At 36.6% G+C, this 25,520-nt stretch overlaps 1 protein-coding gene across 4 annotated transcripts in view; it reads right to left on the bottom strand.

Moving 5' to 3' along the window:
* ZNF385D (zinc finger protein 385D) overlaps positions 1 to 25,520 on the bottom strand; it is a 413,250-nt gene that overhangs the window by 155,227 nt on the left and 232,503 nt on the right. Inside the window, exon 1 of one of the 4 annotated variants that reach the window (XM_027744901.2) lies at positions 8,962 to 9,270. The exons of the other annotated variants lie outside the window; for them this stretch is intronic. Within the exon in view, the coding sequence (XP_027600702.1) occupies positions 8,962 to 8,983 (22 nt within the window). The 5' untranslated portion in view covers positions 8,984 to 9,270. Of the gene's footprint in view, positions 1 to 8,961; positions 9,271 to 25,520 lie in introns of those variants that run through there. 4 annotated transcript variants of the gene reach the window in all.

Raw genomic sequence — 25,520 nt, 5'->3', positions numbered from 1 at the left:
TGTGCTAGTATAGTTTTTAACATAAAAACTGCCTTAATAAATTACAATAAAGTATTGTGCAAATGTTATCTTTGTGAATATTCCTGTGAAGAAACCTGCCTACTGGAAATGCACAGAAAGCTTATAGAAATCAAATAAACATTGTTAGAAAAAAAAACCTGAGGGATATTTTAGAAGTTAGGCTACTGTGTATTAGGCTAAAGGCTTCTTAATAATTTTTCAATGACAAATGCCTAAGACTGCCTACCTGAGACAGTTCTGTTTTGGTTTTCATCACTACATTGAATCTTTTTGATATATTTAGCTTTTTCTAAAAAAAAAAAAAAAAAATAAATCAGGGCATGGAATAACGAGCAGTAAAAATAGCTTAATGTTCTACACATATATGTTTTCTTCCTAAAATCAGTAGAGTTGTCTGGGTGTCCAGAGCGACATATAGCATCATCATTCATGGTATTCACAATGTTAATTTCAGACTATTTAAGTAATTTTTTTTCCCTGCGTGTTTATGATAACATGTGATAATAATTCTGCTTCAAGTTAGTCCCTATGGCAAAGCAGAGCAGTTTTGTTCAGTCACCTTGGGGTGCTTGTGAAGGGTGGTGCTGTCAGTACCATTTTGCTGCAGCACCAGCATTCCACCGCGCTTCACTTGCTGCCTGCCTGCCTTTCTCTGCCAGCAGAGTTTATATACATTTCATGCACTCTAAGGCTTTCCACAATCAGATTTTGATTGTATCTACATTGCTAGAGAGATTTCCAGTGCTGCTTTTATTTTTTTTTAATGTGTTTTCAGCCTTTCAGTGTTTGATTAATTGTATTTGGTAAGTTCATTCATGCGAAGGAGCATATCTGTGTGGGCATATGTGTAGTAATGTCCCTCTTTAAGGCCACTGACTCTTTCAACCTTGAAAACCTGCATATTTTGGGAAGGTAACCTATTGCATGTGTTGTTAGAGTGTGTAGAGCTAAATGCTAATATGAAGGATACTCGCCTCATATACATGGATCTGCCATAGATAGGCATTTATGCAAGGCTCTGTACTTTCTATAGGCATATCCAAAAAGATTCCAGATGTCCATAGGAACCCAAATGGTGGGCTGCTAATTAGCACTGAGTAGGTTTGTCAGCTATACCTATATAAGAAGATATCTTTTACATTCTGTAAAATACAGCAAAGGATTGGGGAAATAATGAAGAAAGAAAGTAAAAGTGAAAACCATTGGGAATTTATAAATGTGATGAAAATTTTTACCTCAACCCAATTGAAAAGAAAAAGAGTTATTTCAGAACCTTCCTTAATAAAGAAAGAGTGGGGAGGGAAAAATCATACTGTATTGACCAATGCAATTTCCAGCTACTCAGGGCTACTAAGATTTAAGTGAACAGAATGTAAATTTGTTAGTAGGAGGCTAGTGCAACTGCCCTAGCACTGTATGTGGAGAGGAGGACTAAACAACCAATTTTACAAGGTAGACAGACTGTGGTCAGGACTGGCGAGACAAATGTTTGCAAAAGACTACATCTTGTCTTGAGTGCTAAAAGTATGTAAGGATACCAGAAACAATACACTGTCTTGGCTTTACAGTACCCATATTCATGTGGCTGTCCTGCCCTCAGTCAGAAGGAGACAAAAAGCAAAAGGATCTAAAGATGCCATTACATATGCACACACTTGTTAGAATTTGTCCTATACAAACACAGGAATCGCAAAGTTAAATAGAAGACTATGTAAAGTTTTACGTAGTTAAAGTGAAAGTTATTGCTTTTTTCTGTGCCATCTAAAAGCAGATGAGCCATGAAACTACCACTGCTGAAAAATTTGCTACTCACAGCAGCACAACTTACCAGTAATAAAACAAAGCAACAGTGTGCTTGATGCATAATAGTCACATATCTGGTAAACTGCATGCACCTGTTACATTGCTGGTTTTGACAGGAGGTGAGTGGATCTGCTATCACAGGTAAATACCAGCAAACAAAAACTAATTTGTTAAACATTGCACTATAGAGACAGTGAACCCTCAGGTCACTGCTGAAAAATTACTTGGCTTAGCAAGAAGAGCACTAATATTCCTGGCGGTGCCAAGACTGGCTTCTCCTCTACCTGCTCCTTCCTTTTGCGTTCAGAATCACAGATCTTGTCAAGCTTCTCTGTTTTTTGACTTGTTTTTTTTTCACTCACTTTTTTTTCACTTAATATTGATCCCTGCTGCAACGATGGGTAACCGTATTGGGAAACACAGCAATTATCTCCCTCTGTCTTCGTAACTTACTAAATTCCATAATAAACACAGTAAACAAGGTCAACAAGAACAAAAGAAGCTGAGGAAATTTTCATGGCTTTCATTTGAATGAATTGTCCATCGGCTTTTTCAATTATAGCATAAAAGTAAATACATAAGACAACGACTATGAAGTAAAAATCAAAGAGTAAATTAAGCCTAGTTTTTTTCCTTTGTTCTTAAGAAATCAGTTTTAACATTCAGAGGGGGGTTTCTAACATAAATCCACTTTTTAGTTTCTATCTTGTTTTCTGATGGAGAGAATTGGACAAGAGGCTGCTGGTTTGCATTGTAATAAACAGAATACCTAAACAACACATAGAATAAAAATTACCAATATGAGCCAAAGCCCTCTCAGATCCTAAGTATATGCTAAAATTTCAAACAGCCATACTCAGAGTTAGCAGACACTCCTGGTCAATCTCATCTTTGTATCTCCTGTAACTGCTTCAGAGATGAAGATACTATACATTACCAAACCCCAGGAGCTTTTCAAGCTTTACTTGAAAAGCAAGTGGTACATTATGGTTTTAAATTTTGATATCTGCAGGGACTATAAAACAGAGTAAATTAGTTGGCTTGGTAATAGAGCCAGAACCTGATCCCATAGTGATGAAAGAATTTCTCATGATTTCCAAACAACTGGTTCAGCCAGCTAGCAGAGCTATTAAAAAGAGAAATAGATTGATTTAATCTCACCTTTTAAAAACAGATGTAACCCTTGCCAAAGCAGAAATGTGTGGGGGAGAGAAGGTTGGAAATAAATAAAAAAGGAGAAAATATTAGGAGAAAGAACAAGTGTTTTTGTTTAAACACTAGATAAGGACTCAAGATGTCTTACCAATTTTTCAAACCTAAAGAAATTTAAATGGATATCATTTTAAACATCAAAGAGAACAGAACTGTATTATCATAGATGTTAACAAGAGGCAAGGGTGTATAATCATTGAACTTTAACATGAGCCATCCTTATAATTCTAATTTGAAATTATAGTTGCATTTTCTTATTTCATATTTGATTCAGACCCTTGCCAACTATTTTAAGCAGTCATACCATGCTTAAGATTGCAGTAGCTCTTTATTGTGCTTACACATAAAGAAAAAAATTTATAAGAGGAACATATTCATGAGCATCAAACTGATGAACTGAAAGAAGTGGTCAACAAAATGGGCAAGGAGAACTAAATATATGAGCATGCCAATAATGCAGCTTCATGTATTAGATTTTTCACCCCTAAGTAAATTTCACAAAAATGTGTTGCTAAAATAACTGAGCATACGGGCTGACCTACAGAATGTGGCTTTGCCATATAATGACTTAGGCCTACAATAGAGCATTTTCATCCCCAGCAATTCAATTCAAGTGCAATCTGTGACACTTCAGGCTTTGGTATTTCTAGCCAACCTCTTTAGCTGCATTTTCTCTGAATGTTACCAATCATCTATGCAATTTCAGCTGCAAAACTAATCTTTGCAGTATATTACATGTAATATTCGCTTTTTAAAAACTGAAGCCCTTATGACCTCTATTGTATTTCAAGAACTTTTCATGATCTAATAGCAAATTGAAATATTTCCTTTTTCCAGTCCAAATATATTTCTTCTTTTTCAAGTACCACCATCTTCTTTAGTGCCATGAAAGGCAAAATCTTTAAAAGGATTCCTGTATCCTGATTAACATTTTTGTAATTGCAAGAATTTATAGAAATACCATTAGCTTATGAAACAAAATAAAAATAACATAGAAGGATATTTGCACACAGGCATAGAGAGGTAGAAGCCATATGACTTTGTTATATTTCTACAGTCAAAGGCTCTCATTATTTTAAAATATTTTATAAAAATAATTTATATGAGTAGCCTGCTAGAAAAGAAAAATGAAAATGGACAGAAGCATGGCATCACAATGAAAATTTTAAAAACCTGGTTTCTTCTTATATTTAATTTCTTAACAGAAGAAAGATATTTGTTAGGAAGGCATGCAGGATTAGATTCAACAGTCATCCCAGTTAAAATATGTACAGGCACAGATTCACGTGAGCACATGAGCACACATACTTTCTGTTAAAGGACCTTCAGCTGAAGCAACTGTGATCTAATCTTCTCTAATGAAGCAGGAAGCCATTGATTCTGATTTTGTTTTTGGAGCAATTCTGCCACCCACAAAAAAGGTAACAGTTGGAATGACTTTTTTTGGTCTGTGAAATGGCAAAAGCACCTTTTATTTATGGCAACATACTGGATACATTTAGAGGCATTTTAAATGAAGAGTTTCTGCAACAGAAACTAAAAGGGTGACATCTAGCACAGAGTAGTTTCTATAAGTTTAAACAGGTTTGGGGTTTTTTTAGCTGTTATTATGTATACATGCATTAATGATTATTCAGTGCTTCAAGATATGAACTTCACTGCCCTGGAGGCTGTAATGTTCCAAATATAAACATCAGACTCCTGCAATTTTCAAGATCCTATACATTGGCTTGCTCAGCTAAATTCTTCTGTCACACGCAGCATCCATTATATATTAACTACATTTCTTATTGCAGAAGGCTGGCGATAAAACATAGTTAGTAATCCAGTATCTGTGCTTTTCAAAACATTTTAAAAGCACAGCCTTATCAACACCGATTCATCCTGCCTTAAATGAAGACAAACAAAAATGGTACTAAAGGCCTCTGCAGTGTCTAACCTAGAAGGAAATACAACCTTCTAAAAACAAACCAGTAACAACTAAATATTTTCATTGAAACAAAAAGCCCCCGTTTCAGCAGTTGATTGGTTGGTTTGTACAGTGTGTGTTTTCTTTAAAGATGTGGTGAGATTTGGGGCGTGGGGGATATTTTTTATTCCATGACTCATCCAACATGAATCTTTTCTACAAGAAGGTGTTCCAGAAATAAAAAGTCATATTCACAATAGTAGCATGTATGCAGATGAATTACTACACTCTACAATATTGACTGAAAAAACCCATTGAAAATGAAAACAGCCACCATACAAACAGAAATGTGATGGCATTTTCAGGCAAAACTTGTTTGTTTGTTCCCCTTAATGTTATGTTTTACCCCATAGTATATTAATTTCCATACCAATATATTAATTTCCTGTATAATGTGAAACAAAAAAACTTAGAAGTTGCTTAAAACAGTATTGTTTTCAGAGGAGGCTAGGGGAAGAAAAAAAAAAAGAAAAAAGGCAAAGTACAAGGTTTTCCTTTTTTCCCCTTCCTTTCCTTCATAAATTTTAATTTTAGTTCTTTTTTGGGTTGTGCTTCTTCAGCAAGGGGCGAAGTATGGGGGCGTGTGGGGCAGTGATTTTTGGGTGGTGGGGGTGGAGGATTCTCTTTGCTCTTAATTCCAGTCAGTGTTTACCGAGCCCGCAGGACCCATGCTCACCATCCCATGACTGCAATATCACTGCAGTGTTTCCTCCAGTTCGACAACTGTGATGTACAGTGCATGATACACAACAAAAGCTCTCCTCCTGCCCCTTGTGAAGAGCACTTTCCATCTGACCTGAACAGTGGCCACCCAGCCCGAGGGGCGGCCACAGGGGCCACCACGCTCACGGGATAAGCCGGCACTGCCAGGCCAAGGAAGGCGCAGTCACGACGAGGTGGCCGAGTCAAGGCAACAGTGGCCAGTGCAACCTTTTAAGCCAGAGATGCAGCATGCAGCACCTCATTAGCCACAGAAGAGCCCTCACATTGAGCAGAACTAGGGGAGGTTTGTTGCACCCTTTATTGATATGCAACATTGGCGCTGTGGCACTGACAGCCACCCACCATTTCTCCTCTCAGAACTGCTGAGAGTGGTCACAACTGACTTCTATCCTATGCTAAATTATTAACTTGGTGATAAATACAGACAAAAGTTGCTTTGGGGTAGGTATGTATGTCCTTAAGTACAAAACATCTCCCTATGATAACACTTAACAGGAATCTATTATTTTCATTGGCTTTTGGCTTACTCTATAAACATACTACATCATTTTTTAGGATTTTTATTACTATTATTATTACAATTCCGTATTTCTATTCAACTCAAAATGATGAATGCAAAATCAATACAATAAGTAACAAATGTATCCACAGTGACCAAACAATAAACTAAAAAGCACAGCATGGTGAGTGAAAATTAGCAGTTCTTGAAACAACTCCATTAAAATTCTGTTGCAATGTAAGAGAAAGGCTCATGCAATTACAAGGGTTACAACAGGTTTAACTATTTGAAGGCTTAACTGAAATAGTAAAATATACATAGTAGAATGTAATAGAAAGGTAGAATATCTCCTCAGAGGCTCAGTCTTTCAAGAGAGAGAGAAACATGATGACCAGTTCCTGAATTTACCAACTTTTCTCTCTGATGGTTAAGAAATTCACTTCACCCATTAACAATTGCTCTATAAGAAGGATACTTTCAGATGGTTAGGTCTTACTTTCCACAGTAATTATTTTCAGCATTTATTTCAACCTTAATGCTGTACACACGCATTTCCACTGTGCCACCTTACATCAGCAGCAATTAGACAACAAGGCCCAGGAAAGCAAGCAAAGTGCATACAAATATACAGAAATATTTTCTTTTTTTTCCCCTTCCTATACTTATGTGGCCCAACAGTAGCATGCATAGATAAAAAAAAAAATACCCCACAGAATTCTTTATTAATATGAAAAGGAAAATATTTTTTTTTCCCCTCAGAAAAAAAAAATCCATTATTGTCTACGTGATGACTGTAGCAATTTGAAGTCAAAATAGGTGTGCGATGTACGCAGTGAAGCTTTCATCTGGCTCTGTGCAATTCTGCTTTGTGCAGTAAAAGGGGCAGGTGAGATTACAGATGTTCTGGCTTCCCACAGACAGAGCAAGAAAATACACAGAATAACCACAGGTAAACATTATCCCCCATCAGCTTTCCCTTTTTTATGAAAAAAAAAACAGAAATAAGAACATTCATTTAAAACATAATATTACAGGAAACTTCAGACTGAATACGGCAGATGAAGAACCTGCCTAGTACAAACTTTCAGCTCTGCTCTCAGAAGTGAAATTTCCTGCAAAGCAGAAAGCACAATCAGGTTTGTTCCATTTAAAAACAAAAAAGCATGTGAAACAGCGAATTTTTTTTCAAAGTAACACTAGAATAAGTTTGATCACCGTTACATGTTTCTGAAAATTATAGTCAGGAAAAAAAGATAAAATTAAGTACAATGCAACTAACATACACCTAATATTCTAACTGTATAACTTCAGGAAACTATCCTAGTCACACAGGCAAAACTGACTGTTAAAAAGAAAAAAATAAACGAAAAACCATCATCTTGCACTTGCAATGGTGTTAAAGGTAGAAAAACAACCCAAAAGAAAGGAACAGCAAATTAACCTAACTGATACTTTTAATGGTGAAGAGACTTAAACTAAACTACTCAAACCTAAAACCCTAATGCTTGTCCATTCTCAGTCTCTGGAAAATGTAATAAAGCTAAAACATTGTAAATTTATCTTTGAAATGGACACTGAACAGTTCTGACAACTCAGCCAATTCTTTTTATTTTTTTTTTAGGACAGTTTACATCAAAATCAATCTGCTTTCATAGTTGATATTTTCACTGCTAAAGACAAATCACCCCCCCCCATATATTTAATTTTATGAAAAGAGGAAAATAATGCCTAGCATGGCAAAAAACACAGCACTTTTGTGACAGAGCTGAGAATGTTACAAAAGTTCTTCTCTTAAAGCTTGAAGTGAACTCCTGATTCAATATTTAATGAAACTCAGAAAGCTGCTGAATGTCCCAGAAATTCTACAACTCCCTGCTCTGTGTTCATCCTAAGTATTATGCAGCTATAAATTAACACAGAGGCTAGATGAAATTTCAAGCAGTTAAGAACAGCATTTTTCCCATCACATCACCAAATTCTCTATTTTATTTTTTTATGCTCTCTTACAGCACTAACTTGCAGCATTATATTGCAATCATACATCCCAGCCCAGTACTGCAGCACTACATTGCTTAGACATAGCTCTACGCTCCAGCATGTTTTTAGGGTATGCAGCCAGCTCAGCTGTAAGCATAAGGAAAATTTTCATCAAGCAACAAAACTCCGCACAGATATTTAACACCTCCAAGACCCCTAAAGGTTTAAAATTATATGTATTTTGTGGCATGCTCAGAGCCAACACCACACCGGTGATCTGCACAGTGCAGACTACTCAGCAATTGCACCGCTGCAAATAAAATATTGTTTCACCTTTGTACCTTTAAATTCTTCAAACTAAAAGCTGAATGAAATACTGAGATTCACTGTGCCTCCCCAGCACAGACAGTGCAGTAGCAGCTTGTCCATTACATTAAGTTTGTCTAAAACTTCCCATGTCTCATAGGCATTTCTCATCCTCTCTTGGCAGATGAAACAAAAGTTCATTTAAAACAAACCTAGGATGAGTTCATCTTATCTAGCTTGTTTTTCAAACCGCTAAAACTACGCAGTAGCCCACTCAAACAGAATATTTCCCAGACAATGGAATCCTTTCAAACTGCACAGCCGACAGGATTCCCCAGTTGTCAGTTTTAGGTGCGTGCCAGCACGAAATGTTCTTGAATCCGAAATCTGTAATAATCACTCCTATTGATAATGTGAGCAGAAGCAGAATTACATCACCGTTAACACTTACCAAAATACATTATGTTTCTCATTAATCATGCAGTCAGGATCCCACCGCTGTGTATTCAGCATTAGCTCCTGCACAGGGCTGACATGTAAAACAGAGCTTTTTCATCCTACATTATGTGGAAATTTCCCAGCACGAGAAGCGTGAGAGAGCAGTGTGCCGCCTCAGGATGAGCTCTTTGCAGGCAGTCTTATCCCTGATACAATCCCTGTCTGATTTAGCGTTTACTCCGGCTGCATGCTGCACTGCCCATTCTTACTGTAATCTGACTCCTCCTTCTGATGTCCTTGCTGTGCCTGTGACATCAGGACTAAGAGTACTACAAACAGATCTTTTCTTTAACAGGCTCACAACGATGTGGTCTAATATGCTGGTTAACCTAACTCCGGTTTGGACAAAAAAAAAAAGCCCTTCTAAAATTGGACTTTTTTTTTTTTTTTTTTTGGCAGTAAATGCGTGTAGTGACATAACGTGCTCAATTACATAATAGAGGGGAAAGACAAAGCGTATATTGTGAGCGTACTTTTCTTTGAAGGGCAGGCTCCAGGAGAAGCCCTGAGTGCCCTGATACCCCAACTTCAATAGAAGATAATGATGCTTGACACTTTGCAAGATCAGGTCTCCCCAAGCCTTTTTTTTTTTTTTAAATCAATAGTTCCATTACAATAAAAAATTTCAATCTGAATGTTGAAGAAAGCTCAATCTGTTTCTATTTTTAAAAAGCAACTAACAAATAGGTAGTTCATTTTCAATATAGCTGAACTGATTTTTTAAACTACAATATCTTCACATGAATAAAAAGTGTGAGGACAGGAGACATACAACAATGATGATTTGTAATGGAGTTTACAACCTTTCACCCTTCAGGTCCCTGGTTGATTTCTGGCCCAGGTTGATAAGTCGTTAGCAGCTGGTAGCTATTTTATTGTTCTGTGGCAAATGGAGTGGTTCTAAGTTTGTTGTAAATAGGGCCCCCCACAGCCCCTGCTGCTATATGAACTAGTAGCAGCTTCAGAAGAAGAAAGACCAAAGAAATACTGAAATACTCTCCACCATATACCTATAGTGCCTCGGGATGGATCTGACACACACTGGTGTGGCAGAGTGGTGAAGGCGATGTGGTCTGTATTCAGGCACATGTCTCTTCCATGAATCGATAGAGGACATTGGTTTCCTGCTGTCAGTCTGATGTGTATCACTGATAATACACTTACACTAAATAAAGGTAAAAAATAATGGACAGTATGCTGAAGCGTTTATTTCATTATAATAGGATCTAATGGGATGAATGCTTTAATTCTACAGGAAAGAGGATGACAGGTATAATTCATTTAAAGCTCCACTTCTTATTCGTAAAACCACCGCACAATAACTACTATTTCATGAGGTCCAATCACTTCGGGAAAAATTATCGCACCAGCACAGCAGCCAAGGAATGCTCCAATTGCAGCGGCAGAGTTCAGAGCCCTGGTGTACACTGCCGCTATGCATCTCTCAGCAAGAGCCCTCCGCAGCATTGCTCTCACGAGGTTTCATGCTACCTGTATGAATGTTACAGAGATTAAACACTGCTGGGGAGAACTGGGGCACGAATTTCAGTCCTGTCCCTTGCTGGCAGTCCCACAGCTATCCACTTCTGATACCTAGCCTTTCTCAGTGCCTGTTCTTATTCCAGCTTCCCCTGGGAAGAGGCAAGCCTGAAATGAGAGATACATGGTACACTGATAAACTCCAAAATAAGCTTTGCTTCACAACTAAAAAGCATACAGTTAAGGAGTGCACTTTGAGGCCACAGTACATGAGGGAGGAAGATCAAGACTTTTTGCACAGTTCAAACTGATCGAGAGCAACATAAGTTGAGCAAATCCTAAATCAAAAACAGAAAAACGAAGCTATCTAGAAATCATGGCCTGTAATTTAACTAGAAGGTGCAGAAAGCAAGTAACAGAGGGTATTCACAGCACATTTCTTTCCTTTATTTCATCATTACAATGCTCATTCTCTTCTATCATACAGGGAAGGACACCTCGCTGTAGGGGAAAATACCATCTTCAAAGACTGGTTTAAAATATCTCAGCTGAGCCACTCTAATGTTCTCTGAGCAGTAGACATAAGCTACTATTAGGAGCCTTCTGCAGCACAACCATTCCCTCCTCTCCCTTCACTGAGGGTAAAAGCTCAGAGAATCAATTCACTGTGAAATCCTTCAGCTCCTTTTCCAGCTCTGAAGTGCTTTTGCAGAGGCACTGCGTGACGTCCTTTAAGACAGTCTGCACCCAGGCAGAGCATTTGCCTGTTAAACTGCATTTACCTTATCACAGAAAAAAAGCTCGGGGTCATTCTGCCAGGAGTCAAACCCTGTGAGATGCAGGCTAACTCTAGTCTTGGTGCTTCAACAAGCCAAGATGCCTTGCTGATTTGTACCATCAGCTGGTCATCTGAGAATGCTCGTGTCTGTGTAGGTGTACTATTAATGGTCGGGCAACAACCATGATGCCTTTAAACACACCTTCTTGAAATGGCTGTTGTGTTACAATAGCTGCACCAATTCAGATGGCAGGTCAGATCTTCAGGAAATGTGAACAACAAAGTGCCATGTAGACTGACATGTTCTCCACTATTTGGTTCTGAATGTTGCCTCCAATTTTGCTTTGCCCTATAGGATGCAAAACAAGCAGGATCACCTTCCACCTTAATGCACTTTATTTGTGTTCTGACAGTAAGTATACAATTAAAGTAACCAAAGCAATTAAAACAAGAACTTTAATTTCTTTGCATTTCAACTACAGAAATGCAAAGTAGGAGAGAAAAATCACTGGTGGCCTCTCCTGGAAAGCTTTCACAGCCCAAATTCACATAGTGCATGACAAACTCTGCTTTCATTTACACATTCAACATTAATAAGCTGCAAAAAGAAATAGAGTTTCAAGCAAGGAACAAAGAATAAATTTTATTCCCTGAGTGGGATATTGTCACTGTCAGTGAAAGCAAGGTTTAGTTTAGTAATTGCAATCCCAAATGGCTGGTGTTTTAATGCAAGCATTGAGGATTCTGTGGAAAACAGCTGTAGGGAAGCACAGTCAGGAGCAGCAAACACTTATGTGTGTCTGGAGATTTGACTAGACCCAGCCTGGGCATGCAGAAGCATGCAGAATGAATGAGCAAATTAGTCCATGATGTCAGCCCATGGTGCAAACTCCCAACCATCAACAAGCCGACACAGGCTAACCAGCATTTAACTTTGCTACAGATGCAGGTTAACTGCAAAATTATCATATTTTCATGCATGGTTCACTTATAAAAGCAAATCTCCCAAATCCTTGTTATTCAGCAATCGCATAAACATAGCAAGAAAAAAATTTACCTATTCCTAAACCAGTTACCCCTCACCCTTATTCTTAAAAATAGAAGCAACTTCTACTCCCTGAAATCCTCTTTTCCAACAAAATAGCATCTCCACCTTGAGTTCTTCTGCCCTTCCTTACCTTGGTAAAGGCTTTGCCACAAAGGGCAGATTTTCAAAATGCAGAACACCCCACAAGATGTTACCTCCTCGGAATAAACAAAAAGCAGATAGTACACATAACCTGGAAGTACAGCACATACCTTATGTTTCTCCAGAGCTGGGAAAGCTACAGGTTACTCCTCACGCCTGACTTGGTCTAGAGCCAGAGGGGCACTTCATGAACTAGCTCCACTAATTTGTGCTTTCTACTGATTTTTATCTATCCACTGATTTACACAATGCCGCCATAGTAAGTATCAAGGCCACTCGTAGGCATGTCTTTTGCAGAGACCAATTAATATTTAATATTAATGCACCCAGTTAATTCCCTAGGATTCCTGGAAATCTCTCTTCCAGTCTTGAACTCTCCCAGGAGGCAACTAATATTAGATTTATACTCAGACTCTTACCAATTGCCTTTGATGAATTTCAATAAGTGAGGCTGACCACAAACCTTTCCTTGCAAGTGCAGAAGCACATCGAGGAACTCTTTGCTGGCAAAAGTGTAACAGTAGGCAACAAAATACACTAGTGACACAACATTTTAAATCTATACATCATGTGTAGTAGGTTAAAAAATCTCATACATTTGAGAGGTTTCCAGATTTTCCTAAAATAAATTTTGTCTATTGTACAGACACAGTTATTAAGAACAAAAATTTATTGTAGAAACATTAGTTTCTGAAAATAAAATGGGAGAAAAAATCCGAATCACACCAGACCTACTAGTTAACCAAATACACCCCAAAACTAAAGGATTCTTAAAGGTAAAATGGGACTAGAACTTCCACATAATTTAGAAACTTATGAGTCGAAATTTCATTCCTATTAGTACTACGGTTACCACAGTGTAGAAAGAAAGAACAGCAAACAAGCCACAGTATTTTAAGTCTCCAAAAGTAATTGAAAGTGTTTCCAAGTGCACATATTTTTGTGCCTCAAATGAAATATATTAAGTACATCAGCTAGAAGTTTGGTTTGTTTTTATTTTGAAGCCATCTGGAGTAATTTAAGACATACTACACAATAATGCAGATTTGGTGATTCATTACTAATCTCCTGAGGTTACCCTAAAGGATAGAAAGGGAAGAAGCAAGTTACATTTGTATATTTTAAACAGCCACAGAGGTTCATCTTTGGTTTTACACATTCTCCACTGGCAAATCTACCAAATGTGTTTTTTACCCTTGACTCAGAAGTGTCAGTTCTGGAAATGTGCAATATTTGTCACTATGAATACCATTTAACTGCAGCAGTACCCGAAGGAACTCTGTACAACCACACGTGAATATAACTGGAGGAACTTAATTAATCTTCCTGTCACTTCCATGATGCTTTTCATTAGTTTAGCTGCTATCTGATCAACTGCTCCATTCTCTATTGGAAATGGCTAACCAGAACCTCCTATAAAAGTGTTTTCAAGAGGTAAACAGACTCACTTTTGATCCTGAGAGCCTTTACAAATCTTTACCATGCAGACTTTATCAGTTCAAAAAGAGCACTTACAGCACTGTTCTTTTTAAGCAACTGGGAATTTCTACATAGCTTAAGTAATATAAATAGAACAATACGCATTTTTCTAAGCTTGCAGCTAGTACTTCTGGTATTTTGTATTTTGAACACAGACAACATGTGGCAATTGAAAGGTCATATTTTTCTGAATCTCCTTCGCATAGACATGGATAGTTACTAAACAAACAAACAGAACGTTGCCAGCATAAAGCCAAACCCGTATTTTAGGCAATATTGTTGCTAATTGTTTACTAAATGCCCACTCCTGTCATTCTTTGCTCCTAAGCATGGGACAGGATTTAAGGTAATGAATATGAATAAATATGCAACTGGTACAGAAGCTTCTTTGACTATGTATATTGATAATAATTTTAAAGAGAAGTATGGTTTAAAAGCAAATAACAAGACTGGGAAGCTTGTCTAAGTCCATGTCAAATATGTTTTCAAACACACACACACACACACACACACACAAAATCTTTTTTTTTTGGTCAAAGAATGAAAATTGGAACCGATGGCAACAGCAAGTTCAGCATGCACAGTCCTTCCTTTCTCTCTCTTTCTTTTGTAATTTTATTTCTGTACTGTTTTCAGTACAATTTATCTAATGTGTCAGTTTAGAGCATATCACATGTAGACAATCCAGCACTACCTTCTGTGAGGTGAATGAACCAGTGCCTCACTTTTTTTGTTCGTCTTTCTGACACTCTCTACAATTTTGCAACATACCCTCTAAGATTTATCACCAAATCCAGGCATTGTATTATCACAGTTTATAAAGTTATAAATTTAAATTTATAAATCCAGATGTTGTACTGAAAAATTTTGTACAGATTTCACACTCAGGATTCTTTTATTTTTGCACTCTGATTTATAGGATGCATCTGTTCACTTATGAATGGCTGCATTTTGCATTTCTGATTGTACCATTAAATGGTCAAAACTATACACTTTTATTATTTATATAATCATTTTTATCAGTCAAATGATAAGTAACAAAACCAGATATTTTATAGTAAAATCATCTATTTATACTGTCTGTTTTAACTGTTTCATTAAAATAAAATAACTACAATTTATTGCATTATTAATTAGAGACCATTTCATTCTGTTTGAAATGATAAAGCAATTATTGCATAGGTACCTGTTATGCTTTAGAGTGGGAGTGTTTGGTTGGTTTTTGGTTTTTTGGCTTTTTTGGGGGGAAGAGGGCTGGGTTTGTGGGTCTTTTTCTGTTGTTTGGTTGGCTGTGAGTTGTGGGGGTATTTTTTTCCTTCCACAAGTAGCATCAACGAGGTAGAGATTTCCTCAACAAATCATTTAGGACTCTTGTGCAAAAGTTATCCAGAATTATTGGTTTAAAATAGTCTTTAGTCCAAGAAGTTGCTGCTTTACATCTTCCTTTCTTTCTTCCAGGCCTTTTGGAAAGTGTTTCAGCACACTCATAACATGGAGAATGCATCAAGTATTTTTCAAAACAGAGAATAAAAAAAAATTTTATCACTTATGGTGCTTTCAAATCTCTCGTAACAATCTTACTATCTCCATCTAGTGGTTTATATGATTAGGACTTTTGCTATTAATACATTAAAAGCTTTTTATTGTCCTTTGCCTTACCAATCACAGATTTTTTATTTTCTATTTCTATCTTTCACTATAAATTTTCCACACTTCTTACTTCAATTTTATACTGATTAGTATCTGTTTCCTCTTTTACAATTTTGTTCCAATTTTTAATTTCTATTTGCTGTCCTAATTTTGTGGGTGAGCCAGTAAAGACTTCCAGCTAAAGTTTGCCATTTTCTGAACATGAAATTATTTTTTTACTCATCTGGTGACCTGTAGTTATTTAAAGAAGCATCAATTTTCCTCCCAAGCCTTTCTAGCTCTTTTCTTCCCAAACAGTTCTGCTTCTAATATTCCTTTAAGAAATAAAACATTTTGAAACACAAAATATGTAGCTTTTATTTGTATTCTGCTTGCTCCTAGAGAATACAAAAGAAAATCTATTTCCACATCCCTAAAGCACCTAAATGGAAAAATTTCAAGATATAAGCATGAAACAACATTCCTTCATTTTCTTGATACCGTACAAAGCTGTTCAAAAAAGAAAAGAAAAAAAATTAGCAATGCAGTATGATTTTATGTTTCCCAATGAGCCATGTTTTAAATACATAACTGCAAGAGAAAAATGCCAGCACATGAAGTCTCAATGTGAATGAGTGCAAAGCAGTTTGTTTTTTATACCAGACCAATCAATGGGAGCGAGGTTGGATCATAGACCTACAGCCTGGAATGCACATAAACACTGCCAGCTGCACAGCACTACAACTTCTCTCCTGCTTTGTAGAGCTGAGATACTTTGCAGCAGGACCCAAAGGGATTGTGATGTTCCAGCATCACATTTGGAACTAAGGATGGGAAGGAGCTTAAAGTATATCCAGCTTTAACTACCTAAAAAGACAGCACCTCGACTAAAGTAGCCAGTGCTAAAGGTGCCTCCTGGGGCAACTCATCCCACAGTAAATTGTAATCTGAGTGGAAGAACATAGTCCCCCTCTGCGAATACTTCTCTCATTCTGCTGACTCGCAGAAGGGTATCAACATTTATCTTAGGTTAGATGAAAAACTTTTAGTCTGTTACAGTTCAGCAGGAGAAATTGTATCTCAAATGGCTATAAAACAGTTAATCTCATAGAAAACACAATTTATGTGTTTGAATTCCTCTTTCAAATCCAAGGAAAAGTTATTTCGGTCAAAACTACCAAGGAAACACTAGTCAAAGGTGAGTAAGCTGCAATCTCTCAGAAACTGCCATGAAAAAAAGGAAGGAGACAAAATAGCCGCAGACAAGGCACTACTTTGAGGGCATAAAAGGATACAAGTTACAGCAGTTTTCAACATTTTATGAGATTGTTTTTAAAAAATTTAGATTGGTTTTATTCACACTAGCATTGTATTTGATTGCCCTGACCATGTGTAAACATTTTGCAATTCCACACATGCAAGTTTCACCACAGAGTGTAAGAAACAAATTGTCATGAAGTGAAAATATCAGCAACATCTCACTGTAGGTAGGATTTGATTCGGAGATTGACACTTAAGTTTTTATGTGTCTATTTGGGTGCCTACCTGTGATCTGGATGTCTAATTTCCCAACACAGTCAAAGATCAAATTGATGTAGTCAACAAAGCTAGAAGAGTTATTTATTACATCTAGCAGTAGACTCCAACTTTGGTTGGCCAAGTAGCTCTCTAAGCTCCATTAACTATATTGACTAGAATTTCACCAGTCAAAAGGGGAGCTTAGACACTTAATTCACTCGTAGATACCTGTACGCACAGACACATAAACACACACACACGTGTGTACACATACATACTCCGAAAATTGCAAGCTGAATCCCAGCCAAGGCTTCCAAATCTCATAAAAGATCTGGGACCCCTGAAGATCTCTCATACCCATTGAAATTCAGATCATCACAGCAACTATCAACTGTGCTCAGCAACACTAAGTAGCACTTTAGAACAGAACATGAGAAACACCTGCAAGTGAAAACAGCATTAAATTTATACAAGAAGAATTGCATTTTCTCCAAAGGCATTAACTATAAATTAGCTTTCTCACTGTTTGGGGAAATTTTCTGGGCTCTTAAATGACCCCACAGTGCCTCAACATTTCACTCTATGAAAAAAATCAAAGATCAAAAACATCTGCCTCAAAAATAACAGACATAGAGGAAAGTACCACTCTTGAATTACCAAGCTGGCATCCTACAAAAACCATGGTCTACTAAAATCCCTGTAGATTAATTTATGCCATTCATACCTACCTTTAAGAAAAAAAATGGGAGCATGTCACAAAGTGGCTGTTAGATGATATAGCCATTTAGAGTTAATAGTGAACAGAAAAAAATGTTAAAATCACCTAGAAACAATTTATTTCTTTTAAATTTCAAATGCTCCAGTACTCTTCTCCCAGGGGGAGCAAGGAGTGTAACTGCTTTTTAACATTCTTCCAAAAGTGTTCAAATACATTCTTAGCTAGTTTATAATAATTAACAGTAAAAGGAGTTTTCATCTCTGTTCCAAACTTTTGATCTTATTGACAGAGACTTCTGCCATTCTAATTCAGAATGACATGTACAGCAAAAACTCCTGTCTGTATCTGTTCCTGACTTTCTTGTTACATCTTTTTCCTGTACAGATTCCCTTTGATCTTCCATACCTTTGAATTTAATTACCAGGTTTGAAAACACCCAGCCGTAATAGCAGACTATAAGTAATTCTGTTTCCCACAGCTATCCAAAAAGACTGCATCCCGAAGTCAAACCTCCTCTTCAAAACACAGTTTTCAGAGTCCAACTCAATACAAATACTTTGTAACTTATTTATGCCAATATAATTAGGAAGTTAATAATTTTGAAATGTAACAGCCTAAATAGAGTGCTGTGGCTATTTTTAGATAATTCACTGGCTTGATTTTTACTGATTTTTCCACTCAGGACCTCTTAAAATAAGCCTAGTTACTTGAGGTGCCTAAATATGGTATACAGAGAAAGAAAATACTGGACTCGGTCCCTACCTCACAGAATTTTTTCTTCTCTGAACTATATAGATAAACAGTATACGACAGATGAAAACATACCTAATAGCTTCACTTCATGTTCCTAACAAAGCATTACAACTGAAAGAATTTCATCTAGGTTTGAAAGCCCCAGCCATATCTCTCCAGACTCTGTAGATTTGACACAACTGTTCCAAGCGTACTGACTGTCTAAGGTTTCATCTTGTACAGAAGGACTACGGTATAACAATATCATAACAGCCTGGAAGTGCTAAAGGAGGAAAAGCTGGCTGTAGGATTGTAGGGGTCTGTGTGTCTGTCTAGCCCTGAGGAAGGGTCCTGCAGACAGCAGAGTAGAAGATGCATGATGGTAATAATGGACTTCTACATTCACTTCTTCTGTAGATCATCCGCTTTCTCTGTTTATAAAGAAAGTAATTGTCATTTCATGAGCATTTATGTTCTGACTGCTCAGACAGAGTTGACTGCAATGTAAAAGTGACTTCTAGTTCATCTGTGGATTGCATTGATTTGGCAGTTTAGTTTTGTGCAACAGAAAACTGCATCAGCGACAGAAAAGCTTTCATGGAAAATAGTGTAAGAAATAGAATGCCTTGGTAAAACCATTTACTGCAGAAGTCTGCAGTGCCTATTTTATCCCACTAAAGATACTTTATCATCTTCTAAGTTGCTGATACTTTTTGTACTGATACAGTTTTCATTACTTATCTACCACTTCCTTCCTTAATCACTGTCCACCAGAGCATTTAATTAAGTAATTATTTTTACCAAGAGTAACTGTCTATACATTAAAATCCACTGGGCCATGCTTCATCTTCATTTAAATCCTTTAAAACCAATGACTTTACGAACAAATTCAGGAAGTACTGAGCACAAGTAGTGCAATGTTGCATAAAGTATATACGCATGCTCATGTACACACATATTTATATTCAGCCTTGTGCACACACAGATCCATACAGTGCAACATGACAATGCTAGATGTTTTCTCAAGTGTATAATTAACTTGCTGCACAGGTCAAAAGCCACATTAGGATTCCAGTTTCCCCTTTTTACTTTCTCATTCCTGCTCAACAAGGCGATATTTTTTTCATCATTGGATATGAAACCAACCAAAGGGCAGAATTAGGAGTGATAAAATTTGCACTCTATTGTGTTACTTTTTACTTGCTATTCAGTATGACAGAGACATTTGATTAGAATGAGGAAGAAGCTAAATTATAATGCTTAACATTTTAGCTGGTTGCAATATAAGTTTATGAATTGCTCTTAGTAAAGTACCAGCGAGTTCATGCTCATTACTGCTGGGCATAAAGAATGTCATGAGTGGTTACTCTGTCTTCTGGGCCTCACAACTGTTCTAGTCAGGTTACAAACCCATTTTCCACATTTTCAATTAATATCCCAACCAATGCATCGGGTAAGAATAAAAGTGAACCATGGTTGTGGTCGGGGTCTTTAGAGATGGTTCTCCACTGGGTAGAAGTCCACTGGAGCCACCTGAGAGATGAGAAGATTAGCTCCAGCTGGAAGTTAGCCAGCAATTCTGCAGGCTACACAGGTCTTGTCCCCCTTATGCAAGGATTACTATCTACAGTTCCACAGTACACGCTTTACCTTTTGTCACCTGTCCTCATCCATTCATTAAAGGACTCTAGGGAAAATATTTACAGGAAAAAGATTTACAGGAAATTACAGGAAAAAGACTACTGTCTCCTAGACACCTGGTGAGCACTTTGATAATCTTGCGATTTTACCAACTTCTGTCTGATGCTATGAATCTTTTGCATTAAGATTCTCCCAGAGCAAACAACAAAAGACCATCTTCAGGATAGCTCTCTTATGTCAATGGGTCACCAAGGATAGGGAAGACCAAAGCATCTTAGTCTGAATCAAAATAATTAAAATTGTTGCTAACATCCACGTAACGTACTAATTAAGTTACTGTTTTGTTTTTTTTCTGGGAATAAAAATAAAATTCCTGATGGAGAATGTTTATCACAAAGGTGGTGGATAGGTTCCTGAATGTTTTTGGATAAATAATAAAATGGTGTGTGTGACTTTTTCTTAGGTGCCTCAGTAATGGGAATCAAAATATACTGTTACTCATATAAAAAACTTATTAGTTATTGACTTTGCATTGGATTGAGATAATTTTTAATATAAAATTCAGAAAATTAGAGCCAAGTTTGCAGTAACAATAATCCCAGAAAAGCACAGTTTAGAGAGGCTTTAAGGTGTTATTTTGTCATGAGTACTTTCAGGGTTTCTATAGAAAAAAGTTACAAAAGTAATACCTAGCAACAGACAAATAACAAGTTCAAAGGAACAGATTTTTCTTTACATATTATGGTGACTACTTAATCTTATTTTCCAGTTGAGAAACAGATGAACTGGTGCTTTCGTCCTGCTGTTGCTCATACTATGTATTTCATAATTTTTCTGCTACAGTCTTTTGCCCTTTTATAAAGAGTCATTTTAAACTTTTCACTGAATATTTTCTAAGGGAAGGTCAGACCTGAGAGGTTACTAATGGATTAGCCTTTGATCTTTCTTCCTTGACTCAAGCCTGTCAGAAGGTTTTGTAAAATGACAAATACAAGAGTGACTGACTGAACAAAAAACACCTACTACTTTGGAGGGGGACACCACAGGAGTTGCAAGAGTTTTTACCAAAAAATTGCAAGTTATGTAATTTCTGGAACTTTAAGGAAGGAAAACGTTAAGTATTACTATAGATAGGTACATATTTTTTAAAGGATCAGAGAAACAAAATTGTGAGATAATGAAAGCATATTACATGAGTCATCAAAGCCTGTACATTCCAAGAGAGGGATAATTAGTCATTTCTGATGACTGGATAAATACTATAAATACCACTTCACTGTCATTCTGGGGTCACACCATGACATTCTTATAGCACAAATAAATCCTTTAAAGAGGGGCAGTTTGACTGCAAAGCCTCTCCAGTAAGAAGCATCACTATACAAATAGTTCTCTCCCTTTTTAATCCTAGTTAGAGACCCTTTCTATTCAGCAGAGGTAAATGACCCTCACCCATTAAAAGCAAAATATTGGCATCTTTTGAGATGTCCCGCCACTAGTGCCAAGATATGCTTCACAGAATTAATCTTTCTGTACCCTGACTGATAAAGCCCTAATTTACCAGACTTGAGGCTCTCATAATACAAAAGGATTAAAAGACATTAGCATTTATGATACAATATTAATATTTTCGCAAGAGCTGTTGCAGTTTCAACTGGATGATCTTATAAGATTGTAAATAGTATATCCCTGTTTTGCAGATGAAATTTAGGTTTAAAATATTATAAGTGAGATTAGTTAGAAACAGAAAAAAGGTTGAATCCCTGAAGCTCTTGGCTCTAGGGTAGCATTCAGCTCACAATGTCCCTCACTGTATGAGCAAAAATCCAACTGTGAGAAAATGTATATAAGGCCTATACTAGTCTCTCTTAGTGTGGAAAAAATATACACAAAATGGTTTACTCTGTAAGACAAGAGTGACTTACGTTTTCCTTACACTGTGTTGACAAGACAAAAATGAGTAATCTCCTGTTACAGCTTTTGTAAGACTGTGGAAGTTACACTGGGGTGAACTTGTCACCAGTTGTGTCAGGAAGAGGGTCGTGCTGCTAATAATGGAAAAGGTTCATTATGACACTATTGAGTAGTTTTAAAAGATGCTTGTAAACAATTGTCAGCTTTCAAATGTAATTTTATAAAACTCCTGTGGTCTTCTCACATGCTACATTTTCCTCTTTATCACACATTAAATCACATTGCCAATAATGTCTTTGGGATGAATTTGAATTCTTCAGACTTGAATTTAATTACATTATGTAAACTAGAAAATGTCTTCAGTGTGCTTTGAGGGAGTAGCTTATCTTGGCAACTGTTAAATTCTGTTTTGTTTAAAATATTTACATTTTGATAACTTCATTCTGCTGTATTCAGCATTTATTGATCTTTCTTGGGAATCCATTTTCAATATAGTGCATTGTATTTATTTCCCATAAACCCTTAACTATGTTAGAGCATATTCTTTTAAGGAAATTCTTTTAAGCATATAACTTTTAAGGAAAAAATAAATTACAGGGTTTTGAGAGCATCAATATTTTGTTTTATAGCAATTATAAGACAGGGAAATGCATTCCTATAAGTATTTTTTCTTTCCTCTGGATACAGTACTTTAGTCCACACCCTGGAACATAGCAATACTACCTTTGTTAAAACAGCAAAAATATGGTCATTTTGCATGTTATCTGCATACAGAAACTTTTTCTTTTTGTACTATGACTCACTGACTACCTAATTTGACTCATTCAGTATATGTTTTGTTCTTGTGGGTGGTTTTATTTTGTAGGGATATGGAAAGTAATTTAAAGTATTTTCTGGAGCTCTCTTTGTCACTGATTTCTTGATTTCTCTCTTCTTCTGAATCTTCCTCCCTCCCATCATTCTCCCTTCTCTCTCACTCTGAGACTTATGGCAGTGATAACTGCATTTTCAGACACAATCAAGGTATACTTTTTTTCCTTTCATATTTATTTCACAGAACATATCTATAAATGTGGAAGCATTTTATTGCCAATCAAGCCAAGACTCCCTTTCACCTGCACTTGAATGAAGCTCTTGAAATGCATGAAAGACCAATTCTAATATGGAGGGGAGGATTGCAAGGAAGTATTACATAGAATTTCATCATCTAATAAAAAAATATATGCATCTGATAATGGCAGACAGATTTTCACATCCTTTGTAATTCTTGAAGTTCAGAAAACCAGATTAGTTTAAAAAAAAAAAGAAAAATCTCACTTCACATCTTATGTTACAAATGCATAAGACACAGTTTCCAGCAGACAGTATCCATGGCCAACTCTTCTGTAAACGTCCAGGGACTCTATTTAACATTGCCATGAGAAGTCTTTCTTAATACCACCACTTATGAAGGTCTGCCTCTGAAGTGTATTATTGCAGGTAATATCATCCTGTTAATATCTTGTAATTTTTCTAAAGATAATGAAACTCCTCTTCAATACTCCCACTTAATCCCCCAATCAGATTCACTAGTAGGGTGGATCTCAGCTAAGAAACACAAATGGAGGATTATTGTATTCACAGTGTGAATATTTTGATCAGCTGGAAGTTCCCATGCAGTAAATAGTGTTCAGCTGCACGCCACATCTGCTCTGGCATAAACATGACCAAAAAGGGATATGAGTTTGGCCAAAAAGGGCACTTTTTGCACAGTTCTGGATTCTACTACATTTCCAATGGTTAAAGTATAGCCCAGACAGTTTTGGAAGCTTCCTAAGAAGTGGAGCATACAGATGGGCAAACATATCAGTATGTCTAATAAACAGATCTCACTGCAAATATTGACATTCAAGTATTCTATACACTTTGGGGATTTGAGTTATTCCATTAAGTGTCTGATGATTTAAAAGAAAATCCTCACTTTCATAGGTTTCAAACAATTTAAAGGAAAAGCCTTCAGTTTCCACAGCACTAAAAACAATAAGTCATGCAAAACAGATTCAATAAGAATAAACTTGCCTTTTTATTTCTTCAAGTTTTGTACTTATAAATTATATTAAATTCTGAATTACGCTTTTTTTTGTTTAATTGTTTGAAGTAGGTCCTCTGACAGAAGATATGCAATATCTATTATTTCGATAAGACCTAAAAATTTAACAGTTTGCTGTCAGAATATGCTGTAGAAAAATATACCACAGGCTTGCTTTTGGCCAACTGTCTGTCTAAAAATACTCTCAACAATAAGCAAGGGTATATAATTTTAAGTGTATATTACATGTATTTGCATATGAAGACATGAAAGACCCTAGCTTTCTTCAAAAGCTTGACCACTTAATTTTTATCAACAGCCACAAAAAATATCCATGTGGTTTATGTCAGCTGAGCCACATTCTTTGTATCTAGATAGTTGCCATCTAAATAACCATGAAGTTCATTGGTAATGTTGACCTCAATCCTTACTTGTAATCTGTACAGAGAGGGAGCTGATAGCAAATGTAAAATAACATGTAATATCTACACATTTATGTTGACTAACTAACACATTTGGGAGCTAGTCATGGCACCGCGTTACAGATTTTCAATAATGACCAGACTCTTTGTATGTGACTGTGGTTTATATAACTTCAGCAAAATAGTCTTTGTAAGTCTGGATCAGACAAAACCCTCTGAAGAACTCCTGTTGCCTTTATTGGATCATCTCATGTCAGGTGCTACAACTGACCATTACAGTGGTGATGAGCTGACACATCGCTATGTCAGCTCCAGTGACGATAATCCTACAGAAAAAAACAAACAAACAAAAAAACAGGAAAAAAGGTGCCAGACTTGGAACAAACACCTCATAAGTAATATCTATTTTGTTATTCAATCTTACCTATAAAACAACAGCCCATAAAATGGATAGACATAGCTGCTGAGTGTGCATTTAGCTTTCTTTCAAAGCAATGCAATAGTTTCGTTTGCCTGGAACACACCTGACCTGTGAACATAGGAACATAGGAAAGGCTATACCAGCAGGTTCATGACCTCCAGAAGGTACATTTGAATACCAATGGCCAGCCTTAGGTGTTCACACTGACTACATCTACCCTCTAGACTTCTCTTATTGCCAATAGACAGAACAGGCACTCAAACTCCACCAACTCAGCCTACGGTAGACCATATGATGAATCATTCCTTGGAAGTGTTCAGGTTGATTTTGTTCCCCCTCTTATGGTAAAGAAAGAATAAACAATTAGGTTGGGTGTGGATCTGAAATGTAGAAGCCTAAATTTCCTTACAAATCATCGTGCTCTTCCTGTTAATATTGGATCTATGCATGAAAATCATCCATCAAGCCAAACTTACAGAAGCAAAGCCCTTAATTTAAACTTGTTCAAATGCATGGATTAACCCATG

The sequence above is a fragment of the Pipra filicauda genome, unplaced genomic scaffold (genome assembly GCF_003945595.2).
Source record: "Pipra filicauda isolate LSUMZ 115617 unplaced genomic scaffold, ASM394559v2 scaffold84_size4826128_pilon, whole genome shotgun sequence".
Lineage (NCBI taxonomy): Eukaryota > Metazoa > Chordata > Aves > Passeriformes > Pipridae > Pipra > Pipra filicauda.
Note: the sequence above shows the minus strand (reverse complement) of the source record. Positions and strands in the feature narration are given on the sequence as shown.